We start from the raw sequence: 16,907 nt of genomic DNA on the forward strand, positions 1-16,907 counted from the left end.
AGCCGCTCCGCGGCATGTGGGATCCTCCTGGACCAGGGCACGAACCCGTGTCCCCTGAATCGGCAGGCGGACTCTCAACCACTGCGCCACCAGGGAAGCCCCTCAATCTTATGCTTGTGTTCAGATATATTTTGATTTTCTCTTTGATTATTCCAATGACCAATTGGTTGTTTAGTGGCATATTGTTTAGCCTCCACATGTTTGTGTTTTTTTGCAGTTTTTTCTTGTAGTTGACTCCTAGTCTCTGCATTGTGGTCAGAAAAGATGGTTGATATGATTCTAGTCTTTGTAAATGTATTGAGACTTGTTTTATTGGCCTAGCATGTGATCTATCCTAGACAGTATTCCATGTGCACTTGAAAAGAATGTGTATTCTGCGGCTTTTGGATGGAATGTTTTATATATATATATATATATATATACTCCCTGTACTATGGCAGCTGCTTCCCACTAGCTATCTGTTTTACGTTTGGTAGTGTATATATGTCCATGCCACTCTCTCACTTTGTCACAGCTTACCCTTCCCCCTCCCCATATCCTCAAGTCCATTCTCTAGTAGGTCTGTGTCTTTATTCCCATCTTGCCCCTAGGTTCTTCATGACCATTTTTTTTTCTTAGATTCCATATATATGTGTTAGCATACGGTATTTGTTTTTCTCTTTCTGACTTACTTCACTCTGTATGACAGACTCTAGGTCCATCCACCTCACTGCAAATAACTCAATTTCGTTTCTTTTTATGGCTGAGTAATATTCCATTGTATATATGAAGGCCAGTGTTTTCTATTGATTTTCTGTCTGGATGATCTGTCCTTTGATGTAAGTGGAGTGTTAGAGTCCCGTACTATTATTGTGTTACTGTCAATTTCTCTCTGTACATTTGTTGATATTTATGTATGTAGGTGCTCCTATGCTGGGTGCATATATATTTACAATTGTTATATCTTCTTGTTGGATTGATCTTTTTATCGTTATGTAATGTCCTTCTCTGTCTCCTGTTACAATCTTTGTTTTAAAGTCTATCTTGTCTTATAAGTATTGTTATTCCAGCTCTGTTTTCATTTCCATTTGCATGGAATACCTTTTTCCATCCTCTAACATTCAGTCTGTGTGTGTCTTTAGACCTGAAGTAAGTCTCTTGTAGGCATCATATATATGGGTCTTGTTTTTTTTTTTAATCTATTCACCCATTCTATATCTTTTGATTGGAGCATTTAGTCCATTTACATAAAGTAATTATTGATAGGCATGTATTTATTGCCATTTTATTAATTGTATTTGGGTTGTTTTTGTAGTTCCTTTTTGTTCTTTTCTTCTTCTTTTGCTCTCTTCCCTTGTAATTTGATGACTGTCTTTAGTGTTCTGCTTAGATTCCTCTTTTTTGGGGGGTTTGTGTATCTATTATAGGTCAAACACATTCTAACAACCCTGCATTTTTACTGTTCCCCCCACCTTAATGTTTTTGTTTTTGTTTTTGTGGTACATGGGGCTCTCACCGTTGTGGCCCCTCCTGCTGCGGAGCACAGGCTCCAGAAGCGCAGGCTCAGCGGCCATGGCTCACGGGCCCAGCCGCTCCGCGGCACGCGGGATCCTCCCAGACCGGGGCATAAACCCGCGTCCCCTGCATCGGCAGGCGGACTCTCAACCACTGCGCCACCAGGGAAGCCCCCCACCTTAATGTTTTTGACAGCATATTTTACATCTTTTAATTTTGTGTATCCCTTAACTACTTATTGTGGATATAGATTTTACTACTTTTGTCTTTTAAGTTTCCTACTAGCTTTATAACTGTTTGATCTACTACCTTTACTATACATTTTCTTTTACCAATGAGATTTTTTTTCCTCTTATAATTTTCATTTTTCTAGTTGTGGTCTTTTCTTTTCCGTTTAGAGAAGTCCCTTTAACATTTCTTGTAAAGCCAGATTTGTGGTGCTGAACTCTTTTAGCTTTCATTTGTCTGTAAAACTCTTTATCTCTCCTTCAAATCTGAATGATAGCCTTGCTGGGTAGAGTATTCTTGGTTGTAGGTTTTTTTTTTCTTTCATCACTTTGAATGTATTATGCCACTCCTGGCCTGCAAAGTTTCTGCTGAAAAGTCAGCTGACAGTTTTATGGGAGTTCCATTGTGTGTAACTATTTGCTTTTCCCTTGCTTCTTTTAACATTCTCTCTTTATCTTTAATTTTTGCCATTTTAATTACAATATGTCTTGGTATGAACTTCTTGGGTTGATCTCATTTGGGACTCTCTCTGCTTCCTGAATCTGAATGTGTTTCTGTCCCCAAGTTAGGGAACTTTTTTCAGCTATTATTGCTTCAAATAAGTTTTCTGCCCCTTTCTCTTTTCTCCTTCTGGGACCCTTGTAATGCAAATGTTAGTATGCTTGATATTGTCCCAGAGGTCTCTTAAACTGTACTCATTTTTTAAATATTTATTTTATTTATTTTCCTTATATTTTGGCTGCATTGGGTCTTAGTTGCGGCACACAGGATCTTTGTTGAGGCATGTGGGGTCTTTCGTTATGGCATGTGGTCTCTTTGTTGTGGTGCTTGGGCTTCTCTCTAGTTGCAGCTCATGGGCTTCTCTCTAGTTGTGGTGTGTGGGTTTTCTCTCTCTAGTTGTGGTGCGTGGGCTCCAGGGCACATGGGCTCTGTAGTTGTGGCACGCAGGCTCTCTCATTGAGGCACACAAGCTCAATAGTTGTGGCATGTGGGCTTAGTTGCCCCGCAGCATGTGGGATCTTAGTTTCCCGACCAGGGATCGAACCCGCATTGCCTGCATTGTAAGGAGGACCACCAGGGAAGTCCCTAAACTGTACTCATATTTTAAAACTTCTTTTTTCGTTTCAGCTTAGATTTCCACTACTGTTTTCCTGTTCACTGATCCATTCCTCTGTATCATGCAATCTACTCTTGATTCCTTCTAGTGTATTTTTTATTTGTTATTCCATTCTTCAACTCTTTGGTTCTTCTTTATATTTTCTAACTCCTCGTTGAACTTCTCACTCTGTTCATCCTTTCTTCTCCTAGGTTCACCGAGCATCTTTATGATCATTACTTTGAACTCTTTATTGGGTAGATTGCTTATCTCCACTTACTTGTGCTTCTGGGGTTTTGTCTTGTTTCTTCATTTGAAATATATTCCTTTGTTGTCTCATTTTGCCTAATTCTCTGTGGTCATTTGTATGTATTAGGTAGGTTAGTTACAGTTCCCAATCTTGGAGAAGTGGCCATTTGTAGGAGATGTCCTTACGGGGGTCTGGTAGTACACTACCCTCTGGATGCAAACCTGTATGATCAAGGGCTGTCCTTTATATGTGCTCCATTTGCCCTTCTGTTGTGGTGAGGCTGACTACTGTGGCTGGGCTGGTAGGTGGGGCTGGTCCCTGGCCCGGTTGGCTGTCAGGCCCTGCCTTGTGCGAAGGCTGCTGGTGGGTGAGGCCAGGTCCTGGCCTGGCTGGCTGTGGGCCCCAGGGCTGGAGCCTGTGCACTGGTGGGCCTCCAAATTATCTGATGATGATCTTGTTGACACTCCCTTGTATGTGACGACTTGCTTCCCTCTTGCTGCTTTCAAGATTCAATCTTTGTCTTTTTTTTTTTTGGCTGTGTTGGGTCTTTTGTTGCTGCACGCGGGCTTTCTCTAGTTTCAGCGAGTGGGGGCTACTCTTTGTTGCCTGCACAGGCTTCTCATTGTGGTGGCTTCTCTTGTTGCAGACCACAGCTCTAGTTGCATGGGCTTCAGTAGTTGTGGCACACGGGCTCAGTAGTTGTGGCATGCGGACTCTAGAGCACAGGCTCAGTAGTTGTGGCACACAGGCTTAGTTGCTCCATGGCATGTGGGATCTTCCTGGACCAGGGCTTGAACTCGTGTCCCCTGCATTGGCAGGCGGATTCTTAACCACTGAACCACCAGGGAAACCCCATCTTTGTCTTTTTGAAAGTATGATTATAATGTGTCTTGGTTTGGGTCTCTTTGAATTAATCTTACTTGAAATTTGTTGAGCTTCTTGGATGTTTACATTTGTGTGTTTCACTAAACTTAGGAACTTTTCAGCCATTATGTCTTCTAATATTTTCTCTGCCCCTTTCTCTCCTTCTTCTGGAGTCTCATGATGTCCACTTGATGGTGTCCCACAGGTCCATTAGGCTCTGTTCACTTTTTTCAATCATTTTCTTTTCTGTTCTTCAGTCTCAATAATTTCACTGTCATATCCTAATGTTCATTAGTTTTTTCTTTTGCCTGCTCATATCTGCCTTTGAATATGCCTAGTGAATTTTTCATTGCAGTTATTGTGCTTTTCAGCTCCAGAGTTTTTTTGATTTCTCTTTAGGTTTTTTAAATCTCTGATAGTTCCAGTTTGTTTACACATTGTTTATTTGACTTTCTTCATATCTACCTTTAGTTCTTTGAGTATCTTTAAGACAGTCGTTTAAAAATTTTGGTAGTATATCTGTCATGAGGTCTTTCTCAGGGAAAGATTCTATTGAATTATTTTTTCCTTTGAGTGGGCCATACTTTCCTGTTTCTTTGTATGTCTTGTGATATTTTTGTTGAACACTGGCATGTGAATCTAATAATGTGGTATTAACTCTGGAAATCAGATTCTCCCTCATCCCCAGGGTTTTCTGGGTTTTTAAAATTTGTTATTTTTGTTTTTTGATTGTTGCAGGCTGTCTCTGTGCTGAATATTGGTCTGAGGTGTAAAGTTAACATCTTCTCAGGTCTTTTCTGAGCCTTTCCCTGAACATATATTGTCACTTTCTAATTTTCCCCATATAGGCAGTTGTTTTTGAATGTCCTAGTCTTTAATGTCTGGCTCCTGAGAGAGGAAAATGCAAAAAGTGAAGGTGGGGGGAGGGCAAAAGGCCACTGGTCCTTTAAATTCCCCTGGAAGTCACTTGAGCCAGAGATGGAGGGGCTTAAAATGATGGGGGAGCGGGGGAGATGAGACAGTGGCTTCCTGCCTCTTTGCACTTCAGTAATCAAGCAGCAATCCTACTCAGTGGACAGATGCTTAATGTTCAGGGGACAGAGTCCTTTTTGCCCACCCTAGCTCCCAGGAGCTGTGCCAGAAAACTTGCAGAGCTGCCTGCCACGTGGCTGGTGGTGGTGGATGGGTAGCTGCTATTGTACTAGCCGAAATTGACTAAAATTGCCTACAATATACCATCCATGCCTGGAAGTTGCAAGGTTTCAACACACTCCAGAATTCCAAAATAGTTACATCGGACAGATTCTGCCAGTGTAATTGTTGTCTAGGTGGGAGAGAGATTCCTGGTGCTTCCTATTCTTCCATCTCCCCAGAGTCCTCCTCCACTTCACATATGATCTGTTGGGCTGATGAACTCTGAGTTAATAGTGGAAATAGATTTAAGATCAGTGTGGCCTGAAGACCACAGATCCATTTTGCAGTTATGTCCCCTGCCCCAAGTCAAGTTGTTGCTGGTTCCCAATACATCAAGGACCAAAATCAGGTTGCCGCCATTGCTAGAAAAACCATGTGGTTCTGGCCTCCACATCTCAAGGCAAGTAACAGGAATGAAGGGCCACTGAAATAGAGATGTGAGGCTGCCTTATGAGAAAGGGAGGAAGCCAATTTATTGAGCATCTACTAAGTACTAGTTTGGGCATAGTGTACGAAATACTGAGATGGTGATGAGTAAAGGAATGCATGAGTTCCTTGATCCCTCAGTGGGGGGGTCATATGAGTTTATTGTTTCGGCTGGTGTCAACTTTAGGAAGACTTTGGTATCTGTAAAGGGCAAGGGTATATATGTGGGTTCACGTTTTTACACTGAAAAAATCAGAAGTTCTGTGTGGAAATGTGGTTGTAAGCAGACATCAAATCAGTTACAGTAACTAGAATTAGCCATTGCCTCCCCCAATACTAGTCATTAGCTACTTATTCTGCCCACCTTATCTCCTCAGTCAGAAGCTTTTAAGGAGATAATTTCTTGCTGTAGGCAGTATGATTTGGCTTTAAAGTTATTTTATGAAAGCGTATTATCCAAAGTAGACCCAGGCCAGGAATATATTTAATGCCTCAAGAGAGGCTGAGACACTTGGGGGTATTTATAATGTGTCAACTAAGCCAGGTTTGAAATACATCTCCCAGAATTCCTTCCTTGCATAGTTTTAGGTTGGTAAGGACCACATGATCTTTTGTGAGATCCCAAAAGTAGAAACAGTGTAGAAGCCACATTCTTCTTCTATCTGGAATTTCAGTGTAAAGAGGGTTTAAGTGTCTGGCACATAGTAAGAATTCAAATAGTAATGACCAGTAAGCCTGTGGCTGCAGGACAGCTTTTTCTATGCACTGTTCTTAGCAACTGGTACCTACCCTACCCTTGTCAATGCCCGGCAGATTACTGAAGATTTCACTACTTGCCCTTGATTATGTTGAAAAGGTCTGGTCCCTCCAAACATGGGTACTGAAGTGTTTGCTGAAAACGAGCAGGCTGCAGAGGAAAACCTTTTGCCTTTTCTTGCTCCAACCAGATTCCACGGTGGTGGGTGGTGAGGATCCAATATCTGGTTTGTTTTTTCTTTCCTCTAAACATTGAAATTCTTTAACTCAACCCACAGCATGCTTTAAAAAGCAAAACATCCCTACCCTTTACATACTGGTTAATTCCCTGCACTTACTCCAAAGTAGACCACGAGGCCTATGGCTCTGTTGCCATTTAAGTTCCACCAAATGCTTGGGGATTTTAAGGAGCTATCAACATCTTATGCCATATGCCAAAAGAATCATGCTTTAGACTAGAAAAAGACCTATTTTGAAATTATAGAAGGGCATCAGGTGACCTGGATAACCACTTCACCCTTCTGGGTCCTCCTCATATCCTTGATTCTCCAGGGTCCTCAAGGAATCCCTGCTATATGGACTATGTTCCAGTCATCCCATCTGTAGGTAGCAGTTAGCTCCAACATGTGCTGTCAGAGGTCTTCTTGGGAGCTACATTCAGTGATGTCCCCTTTCTTGCAATGTATCATTAAGGTCACACATGTAGATGATGTATGTTGAGATGAATTATATAAATAGCAGGGTCAAAATTATTGTGCCTTGTCTGTATAGTTTCCCTATCTCCCAAAGAAATGGCAGACAAGTAGGAGAGAAAAATCTGAAAGGAAGCACTGAGAGTTCCTTTTATGTACACTTTCGTCAGTCGTTGCTATTCAAACACGTAAGTAGCCAGTTGATGGAAATATACAGCTAGTTTGGGGAACTGTTTTTGGATTTTGATGAATCAGCTCAAATTAATGCTCTTTGTCACTAATGTTGGTGACAGTCCCTTGGAATACATTCTGATGCACCATGCTAAAAGAGGAGTCGAAGTGATGCCTTAAAGGCCAAATAACTATGGAGAAAACTCTTCACTGATATTCCTCATGCTCTGGAGCAGGTGCAGGCTGCCTCGAATTACCCAGATTACAAATTTATAGTTAGGAAACTCTCTTCTTATCTTCAAGATCCCTAGCTGATCATTATTTGTTTAGAAAAAACGTGCAAATAAAGGGAATTATTCCATTACCACATAATGTAGCAGCAAAGGGGGAAGAGTATAATTCAAATCCCAAGATGAAGCAAGGAATTCAAAGGGAATAAAAGGTGGCTGGAGCCTGTGTTAAGCTGCCTGTAGGCCTTGGTGGTGCTATTGGGGTCGTAGTGCCCCCAGCCCCACAGCCCCCGTCTTTTGCACTGTGAATCAGAATTAACAAGCTACTTAAGAGGAAATACATGCTTAACGCAGAACACTGCCTGACGTATGCTTACTTATATTTTACATATTTATTAAAGGGCACAATTAAACCTTTTCATTTCCCCAAATGAACCTACCTTACACTCAGTTAAAATGGCAGAATATCCACCGGTTAATGAAAAAAACAAAGTCTTCTTGTTTTTACAAAGATGCATAATTCCACTGCCTTTAGCCCAATGTTGATCTCAAGTTGTGCATTAGAGCAAGGGGCAGGAGAATACTGTCTCTTGCCAAGTTTCTGAGGTCTCATTTCTTCAACTTGTCCCCCACCACAGTTTTTCAACCAAAACAACCTTTCTTGAAGACTATTTGAGCAAAACCAAGAATAATGAGAAATCACATCTGTTTTTCTTAATTTATTTAAGGAACACCATAAAAGTGCATCTGAATACTTTTTTTAAAAAACCAATTTGTTTTTAATTCACCGGATGCTGCCTCACCACTCCAAATGCAGTCTAAGAGATGGTTCAGAGACATCTGCTGACTTCTAGACAAATTGTTTAAAATGACTGAATTTGATACAAGAATATGTGAAGTTTCTTTCTCTTGAGTGGTGATGGGCACCTCATAATCATTTGCTCCAAACCGCTTGCCCAGCCTTCCCCTCTCTCTCCTCGCCTGTTCACATGACTCATAACAGACGAGACGGTGGGCTAAGGTAATAATCTAATTTTTGGAACAGTTTTTTGCTTGTTACCTGCAAAAATCTAACTGGACTTTTTAGGATCTAATTTTAACCTTAGCCTCACTGGAGTCATGCTCTAGTCAACAGAGCTACAAATACTAAACAGTTAAGTGGCTAAGCAAAATCAACTTTTGCTTTTATATTCCCTAGGTGAGATTTCTTTAAAAAAAAGAAATAACTCATGAAAAAAGACTAATGTGTAAATGAGAAATTAAAAGGATTTTAGTTATCATTAAGGGAGAAACAATTCCATTTGTTCCATGGAGACAAAAACTGATATAAAAGGGAATGACTTTATTTTTAGGTTTTAACATGGGACCTTACCTAACAATAAGTGTTTTGTTAAAACCACTATAAAAATAAAAATTAATCTAAAATACAATTGCCAGTGTTCTTTAGGATTTAAAAAAGTGAGATGTTCCAGGTTGAAGCGAATGTTTTCTTGGGTTGCCAAATGCATTCCCATGAGTGTTTCTTATTTCTTAGGCTGTGGGACCAGAAAGCCATGCTTAATCTCGCTTACCCGTAAGGACTAAAATTCAACTACATGTACATATTTAAGACTTGCCCTAATTCAATGCCCAAGTACTGGAGATTTTAGGCTAGATGTACCTGCATGGGAAGCTGTTTTCAACTCTTTTTCACAACTCACACCAGAACAAAGCAGCTATCAGTGCAGGAAAAGAAAGCTACTGTATGTCAAACCTGAAAGGAAAATGCTTAACGTAGAAGAGCGATGACTTTTTTCAACCCCACAGATTTTGTTTTTAAAAATTAAGCTACTTAGTAGTAAAAAGTCAAAAAAATTTTTTTAACATGATAGAGGAGAGTAAATAAACTTCCATAAATCAGTATACATGTGTTTATGAGACAGCAATTTTAAAAAGACAACAAAAAAGGCTGCATGGATCCTAGACAGATATGTAAATAAACTCACTCACTCCAGATATTATAAGAACAAGCCTGAAATTCTTGATAGCAAGGGTTAGAATGGAAATAAGAAACTGAATGGTAGCAATGCGAGCAGGCAGTACTGGAGTCAACATTCTTTCCTAAAAGGGTAGAGGAGGGAAGAAAAAGCACAATTCTGATAGTTCTATTCACATTTCAGCATCTCAGAACTTCATCCAAAACAGGGAAAGCTAATCCAGAAATTCCCTCTGCTCATTAGCGTTGAGTATTTCAGGAATGACAGGGTTCCTCCTCTGGGGGGACAGGCTGGCGGGGCAGAAGCCTGCTCTCACAAGGAGGCTGCTTCACTAAGGAGGGGGTCTGGGAGGCAGCCAAGTCAGCAAGCGAGAGGCCTCTGAGATTCTGGCTTCCAGGTCGGTGATGCTGCTGGGGAATCTGAGGGGGGACCCGGCCCCTCTCCTTTGGGTTCTGTTGGTTAAAAATGCAACAGCATGCATTCACAGCACTTCAGTCATTTGAAAAACAAAACCTCCCCCAACTCTCCCCTGCCCGACTGTAGGAAAGAAGAAACTCATTAAGCATTTATTTCTAGGTTTCTGCAGTGCTATTAAAGTTCAGTCAAATGGAAAACCTAACAGCCAGCCCCCAATTGTTAGGATGATCTCAAGAGACCCTGAACTGGATACTGCAAGTTGACATAAACTGAAATGAGCTGGACTTAAGCTGTTGGCTCAATCTCTCCACACCAACAGTCACTGCTTTGTTCCACCTGGAGTGGTCCCATGCCACCCCCTCGATGAGAGCTCCGGGCAGCAGCAGGGTGGTGGTTTTTTGGGAAGCTACTGGTTTTGCCATTTGCTTCCAGAATCACATAGACTATAACAAACTTTACATTAAACACTGTTTGTTTAGTCCTGAGTTGGGTGAAAGCCCGTGGAGGAGGGGCCGAGTTCCTTAGGACTCTTCCCTCCTTGGCGTGGTGTCATACATGGCCTTCGGCTTTCTCCTCTTCCATCGACTGACTTGCTGTTTCTTTTTCATTGGTGACCCCTTCTAAAGTCTTCTTGCCCATTGCTTTACTGGCCTCTTCCTGAGGAAGAAGTAAATCAAGAGGATTAGAGGAAAAAAGAAATGAAATGTCCAATTACTTCCTGGCTCCTCCAGACTGTCAGGTTGAACACAAGAGGGCATTACCGTGACTTTATTTAGATTGTGCAGCTGTGTGTCATGGCTCTGCTGCCATAGTTAGAGTGAGGGCTTTCACTTTTCTTTCGTTAAAGTGACCAGCCTGCCACAGGGACAGCTGTTTAACAGTCAAGTCCACATGATAAGGGGGTTTGAGCGGACGGTCAGCGCAGGACCAGAATACAACTTTGCTGCAGGGGAGGCTGAGTGCTCCTATCCCATTCGCTAGGTTGGCTCCTGAGCCTTAAAGTAAAGGGCATGACGGCGGGGCTTCCCCATCAGAGCCCATTTCCCAGGAAAATCGAAGTCTCAACAAGCAAGTGTTTTTTTTAAAAAAATAATCAAAGCCTTAGTACATTTCTAGGGAATTAATTTCCCTCTTCTCTTGCATGCACATGCCAGGGCCTCACAACTATGTGCCTTTGGGGAACAGAACAGTGGAACAGCTCTACTCTATTTCTGGACGCAAACCAGCCTCAATCAGATCTGAAATCATTTTCCCTATTCTTGTGCCTCTTAGGTTGTCTTCCTGTGCTCGTGTCCTGTGCTGAACCTTCTTAGAACAAAAGTCAAAGGGGCAAGGTCAGTCAGTTCATGACCTACCTGAAGGCAAGTGGGTTCTGCACATACCTTTGCATCCTGCTCTGCAAACTTCTTGAACATGTTGGCGTATATCCTGCGGTCCCGCTCATTGTGCTCCTTAGCCTTTTTCTGGCACATGGAGATCTGCAGTCTCGCGGCCTTATTCTGGGGGTTTACTTCCAGCACTTTCTCAAAGTCGCCCTTGGCTGACTCAAACTCATTCATGAGCAGCTGGGCTTCACCCCTCCTGTACAAGCCCTTCTCATTGGCACTGTCCAGTCCAAGGGCCTAGGGACAGATGGTCTATGTTTTAGAAAGGATGCATGTACCTTGTGGGATTTGGAGAGAAAGGTCTCTGGACAAGGGAACTGGAAAAGGCATATTGAAAAGATCAGGCTCAAGGTAGTTATATACTACTGATCAAAATAGCCAAATTAATTTCTATATTTAATGCAATTTCTATAAAGGTTCCCAGGGGACTTGGGAGGAGGACTTTTGAAAAGTTCATATAAAGTCCAGTGGAAGAAGTAAATTACTAAGAATGGCAGAGAAAATTCTGGAAAAACAAAAATAATGAGGGGACTTGACCCACCAGAGAAGAAGATATACTATTCAACTATTGAAACTATTAAAACTACTATTAAAAGAGTGGTAAGTACTCCACAGACAAAGAGGTCAGTGGAAGAGAACAAGGCATTCAGAAACAGACTCATGTGTATGTATACAAAAAGATTTAATAATCACGAAGATGGTAATGTAAATCGCGTAGGCAAAGGATTAACTTTTTGCAATAAATGGGACCAAGACAGTGACTATCCATGTAGAAAATAAGTTAGATTCTTACCTCATATCATAAACACACAAATAAATTCTAGACCAACTAGATGCAAAAGACCCCCCCATAAAATATAATAGGGTTATTTATTATTATTTTTTTTAAGTAAAACTAATTGGAGTAGGTTTTGTTTTTTTTTTTTTGGTGATACGCGGGCCTCTCACTGTTGTGGCCTCTCCCGTTGCGGAGCACAGGCTCCAGACGCGCAGGCTCAGCGGCCATGGCTCACGGGCCCAGCTGCTCCGTGGCATGTGGGCTCTTCCCGGACCGGGGCACGAACCCGTGTCCCCTGCATCGGCAGGCGGACTCTCAAACACTGCACCACCAGGGAAGCCCTGGAGTACGTTTTTAAAGTACTGAACCGGGTTATTTTTATTATTGTAGGATGGGGAAGACTTTTCTAAAAAGACAGATTTTACTATGAAATATTAAAACTTTCTTTTCAGAAGAAGATACCATCATCAAAGACAAACAAGTGAGAACAAGGTCCCTACTGTCAGACAAAGGGTTAACAGTGATAATGTGAGGCTACCTCAATCAATAAAAAACAAATAATCTGGTGGAAAGATGTGAACAAGTAATTCACAGAAGAAACACAAATGGCTAACAAGTCATGAAAAGATGTGCAACTTCACTGGTATCCAAGAAATAAAACTAAGAATTTTTTGTTGCCAATACTACTGAGAAAAGAAACCACTGATAACATTCAATAATATATGAAGTATTAAAATTTAAATATATTAAAATAACATCTTTTGACCCAGTATTTCCACTCCTAGGAATTTTATCCTAGAGAAATAATTCCACACATATGCAGAGAAACACTACATAATTTATAATATCAAAAACCTGGAAATCTACCCAAACGGATTGGTTAAATAAATTATGATAGATGCATACAATTGATACTACATAGACTTTAAAAAGAATGAAGAAGAGTTATATGATGAACTGATAGATGCAGAAAGATATCCTTGTTTTATACATCTATACATTCTCATTAAAAAATATACATGTTACTATGTATGGAAAAACAAAAGGAAGGTGTGTGGGAAATGAATGATTGTGGTCTTGGGAGCGGGTCAATGGGAATTTTATGAATGGACTCAGTTTCTTGTATGTTTCTGTAGTGTCTGAATTTTGAATGACTTTATACTACTTCTATAATAAAGAAACACAAAGTTTAAAAATGTAATTAATAATAACATTCTTTTCTCAGGCAAAAATTTAGTATAACATGATAGGGAACACACCCACAAAACTCAAACTCTTAAATCTCAAAAATAATCTTACAAAGAAGGTATGAAATAGTTGCGTGTTATTCCTCTTTCCTTTGTCTATCTTTAAGATATATCCAGTTACTAGCTTTTTCCCATAGTATAATACACACTGCTCACTCTGAGACCAAATACCTAACACAATAGTAACAGCTAGCGTAGAAAAGAACAGAATCGTACACGTGATACTGTTACTGGTCTTTTAGTACTTAGGTGCTGCTTATTAACATGTTAACGATAGCGATGTAATAAGGGATGCTGATGCTTTGTGGGTCTTGCAAATTATTTATGTATATTCCTAGTCAGTGAATAAATATGATTATAAGAAAAAGTCACTTGTATATATCCCTGCATGAGCAGCCACAGTCTGTTCTTAAAATCCTAAAAGGCTTCATTTAAATGTTCTTATTAAATTGTGTAATCTGGTACCAAATACCATCGACTTAAGGTCATGGATAAAAATTGCTTAATTTTATCAAAACGTTTACTCATAATGTATTATTATAAATAGTCTAGGCATTAGGAAAGTATGACTGTAGTAAAAAAAAAAAAAAAATCTTTCTGAATTTCCCAATTCTTGCTGAGAAACAAATAATCCCAAACAAAACAAAGCAAAATGAAAAATCCAAAGCTTGTCTGAGAGGAAGCAGAAGACGACTGAATACGAGGATGGAGAAAAAAGATCCGGACTATCTAACATTCATCCCACACGAAGACACTTTACCTTGTCACAGCATTCCACGGCTTTGGTGTATTCTCTAAGCTTCAGGTAGCACATGGCCAGGTTCAGGAAGGCAGCGAGCAGAAATGATTCAGAAGCTTTCGACTCCTTTTCTGATAAGCCATATTCCATCTCTAACCAGGACACTATCTTCCCATACTGAATCACCGCCTGCATGTACTTGCCTCCCTAACAGAGAAAAGCCAGCAATTACTTGCTGTACAGGCTCTGGAGCGGGTACAAAGGATGTGTAAGCTCAGCCATCCCTGAGAAAAGCAAATCCGCAAAAGGAGACAACCACCTCGTACCAACCAAGGTATCTGATCATTTCCTTCTGTTCTCAGGAGGTGGCTCTCCAGGCAGCTTTCCCCCTTCCTTCTCAAGTTCCAGTGACCTCTGAGCTGGTGCAGGGCCCGGCACCGTAATGCTCTTGTCCAGCATTTACCATCTCACCCTTTTCAGAGGGGGCAGTTCTTTCAGCAGGTGGGCATCAAGGCTTTTGGGTTACATTCTTTGGTGCTAAAATTTACCAGACTTTCAAAGGGCTGGTGAGTAGCTGTAGACTATCTCACTAGTTTACTTGAAGGGAAGTTACTTTTCCCTTTTCTCCTCCTGACGATCAGCACTGCACAGCACACACTATATTTTGGCAAGTGCTAGTCCCAAACCCAGCAAATCTTAGTTAAACCAGGGGTTGGCAAACGTTTCCTGTAAAGGGGCAGATAATATTTTAGGCTTTGCAGACCAAACAGTCTCTGTTGCAACTCTGTCCTTGGTAGTACAAAAGCAGCTACAGACAATATATAAATAAAGGGGCGTGGCTGCATCCCAGTAGACCCTTACCTACAAAAACAGGCTGTGGTCTGCTAACCTCTGATCTATAGACAATGGGAATATACATAGTGGAAGAGCAGCCATCCAACATAAATAACTATAAAACATAAATCACACAGGTGTTAGTCACCTAACTACATGAGAAAGCTCTTTCTCTTAACCATATTTTTGCTCTCTTACCCGATTAGAATTCTAAAAATTGTGAATAAAAATTGTGTAATTAATTCACATGAATTATATCTGCTCTATACAAGAAATAATGGGCTGAAACAACGTGTTTACTGCCATTTTAGGATGAATGAGAGGAGTGATAGCTGGTAAGTACACAAATAAGATGGGGGTACAGGTGAGGGGTCTCCTCCTGCAGGAGGTGACCATAAGCTCGAAAACATGACACATCCCGCCAGATGGCAGAATTGTAGCCATATCTCTTAGGACATTCAATTCAATGTCTGACCAATGAACAGTGTTGAGATCATGTCACTAGAATTTACCACAGTCAAAGCAGGGCATACACATCAGTGTAGAGTTATGTCTCCCCATGCACTCCAAACGTCACCCAATGACTAAGAGAAAAATCACAGACCAAGTCTACAAGAATGTTCCCGTTATAAAGGAATTCAGGTGGTTGTCATAAAAATGAGCTGCATCTCTAGAAAGGAAGCCCCGATGTCGATTTTCGGTGATAAGGATGGGGTAGACCAGTTCCAAGGAGAGGGCCTGGGTCTGAAAGTACAGATCTTCCTCAGCTTACAATGGGGTTACCTCCCAACACACCCCGGGTGAGCTGAAATGCATTTACTACCCCTCACCTACTAAACAGTGTAACTTAGCCTGGCCTACCTTAAGTGTGATCAGAACACTGGCATTAGCCTACAGTCGGGCAAAATCATCTAACACAAAGCCTGTTTTATAATAAAGTGTTGAATATCTCATGTAATTTACTGAATACTGTCCTGAAAGTGAGAAACAGAATGGCTGTGTGGGTCCAGAATGGCTCTATCGGTTATTTGCCTCCGTGATTGCAGGGCCGGGAACTGTGCTCACTGCTGCTGATTATATCGCCAGTGCAGGAAAAGTCAAACCCCAAATTCAAAGTGTGGTTTCTACTGAATGTGTATTGCTTTCACACCACTGTAAGTCGGGGGTTGTCTGTACTTATAGTTTGTCTTGGCCTTAGGCCCACTACTCAAGACTAAAGTCCACCAGTTTCAGGGTTGGGCATTTTCTGTCATTGTCTTTTCTCTTGCTGGACTGTGAGCTCTTTGGGACAGGAAGCATGTCCTATCCCTTTTGGAATATCCAGGGTTTAACATAAGGAGGCCCTTAATGAAGGTGTGCTAAGTAAGCATTAAGGTCAAAGGAATATAACTATGGAATCAAAAGTTTTTCAATCATTGGGAGCAAAATGGAGGCGTAGGTGAAAATAAAAGGTGTCACTTCATTTAGATTAGGTAAGGACAGGCATTTTCCCTGTTACGCCTAGTTTCTTCTTCCTCTCTCTCCTCCTCCATCTTTAGTGTTCCAATTACCTTTCTGACTAATATATTGTCACAGAGAAAGAAGAGTCAGGGAGGACAAAGATCCAGACCCTATCACTTCAGTAGGTTCTGACTATCAGAATGGTAGAGGCTATGGTTTCTAAAAAAAAAAAACCCCAAAAGTATTAGACTTCATAATACATAAATGTTCCTTACCTTTATAGAGCACTCTAATTTTTTGATAGCCTTTTCTTATATAGTATATATAATTTTACTTATATCTCAACTTCTAATGAACAAAGACCTCTGTGTTATTTCTGCTTCTGATGTACTAAAACAGGAGTTCTCAACTAGGGTGATTTTGCCCCCAGGGGACATCTGGCAATGTTTAGAGACGTTTTTTGTTGTCACAACTGGAGAATATATGTGTACTACCGGCATCTAGTGGGTAGGGGCCAGGGATGCTGCTAAACGCACAGAACAGCCTCCTGCCAAACAGAATTTATACAGCCCCAAATGTCGACTGTGCTGAGGTTGAGAAATCCTGCTCTAAAAGAGTGAAGGAACAAGAAAGAGGGGCAGGTTTTTAGTTTTTTTAATTTTTTTTTTTTTTTTTTTTTTTTTTTTTTTT

At 40.9% G+C, this 16,907-nt stretch overlaps 1 protein-coding gene and 1 long non-coding RNA gene across 13 annotated transcripts in view; one reads left to right on the forward strand and one right to left on the reverse strand.

The window, feature by feature from the left end:
• The window catches only part of LOC112414037 (uncharacterized), a 95,820-nt gene that overhangs the window by 72,624 nt on the left and 6,289 nt on the right, over positions 1–16,907 (forward strand). The window lies entirely within an intron of this gene.
• Positions 8,106–16,907, reverse strand: part of FKBP5 (FKBP prolyl isomerase 5) — a 95,145-nt gene continuing 86,343 nt past the window's right edge. For all 12 annotated transcript variants that reach the window (XM_024766311.1, XM_024766310.1, XM_024766312.1 and 9 more), the window contains 3 exons: positions 13,965–14,150; positions 11,177–11,416; positions 8,106–10,451 (listed from right to left, as the gene is read on the reverse strand). In XM_024766311.1, the coding sequence (XP_024622079.1) occupies positions 10,344–10,451; positions 11,177–11,416; positions 13,965–14,150 (534 nt within the window). In that variant the 3' untranslated portion in view covers positions 8,106–10,343. The remainder of the gene's footprint in view (positions 10,452–11,176; positions 11,417–13,964; positions 14,151–16,907) is intronic.

This window comes from Neophocaena asiaeorientalis, unplaced genomic scaffold (genome assembly GCF_003031525.2).
Source record: "Neophocaena asiaeorientalis asiaeorientalis breed wild unplaced genomic scaffold, Neophocaena_asiaeorientalis_V1.1 scaffold46, whole genome shotgun sequence".
NCBI classification, from domain to species: Eukaryota; Metazoa; Chordata; class Mammalia; order Artiodactyla; family Phocoenidae; genus Neophocaena; species Neophocaena asiaeorientalis.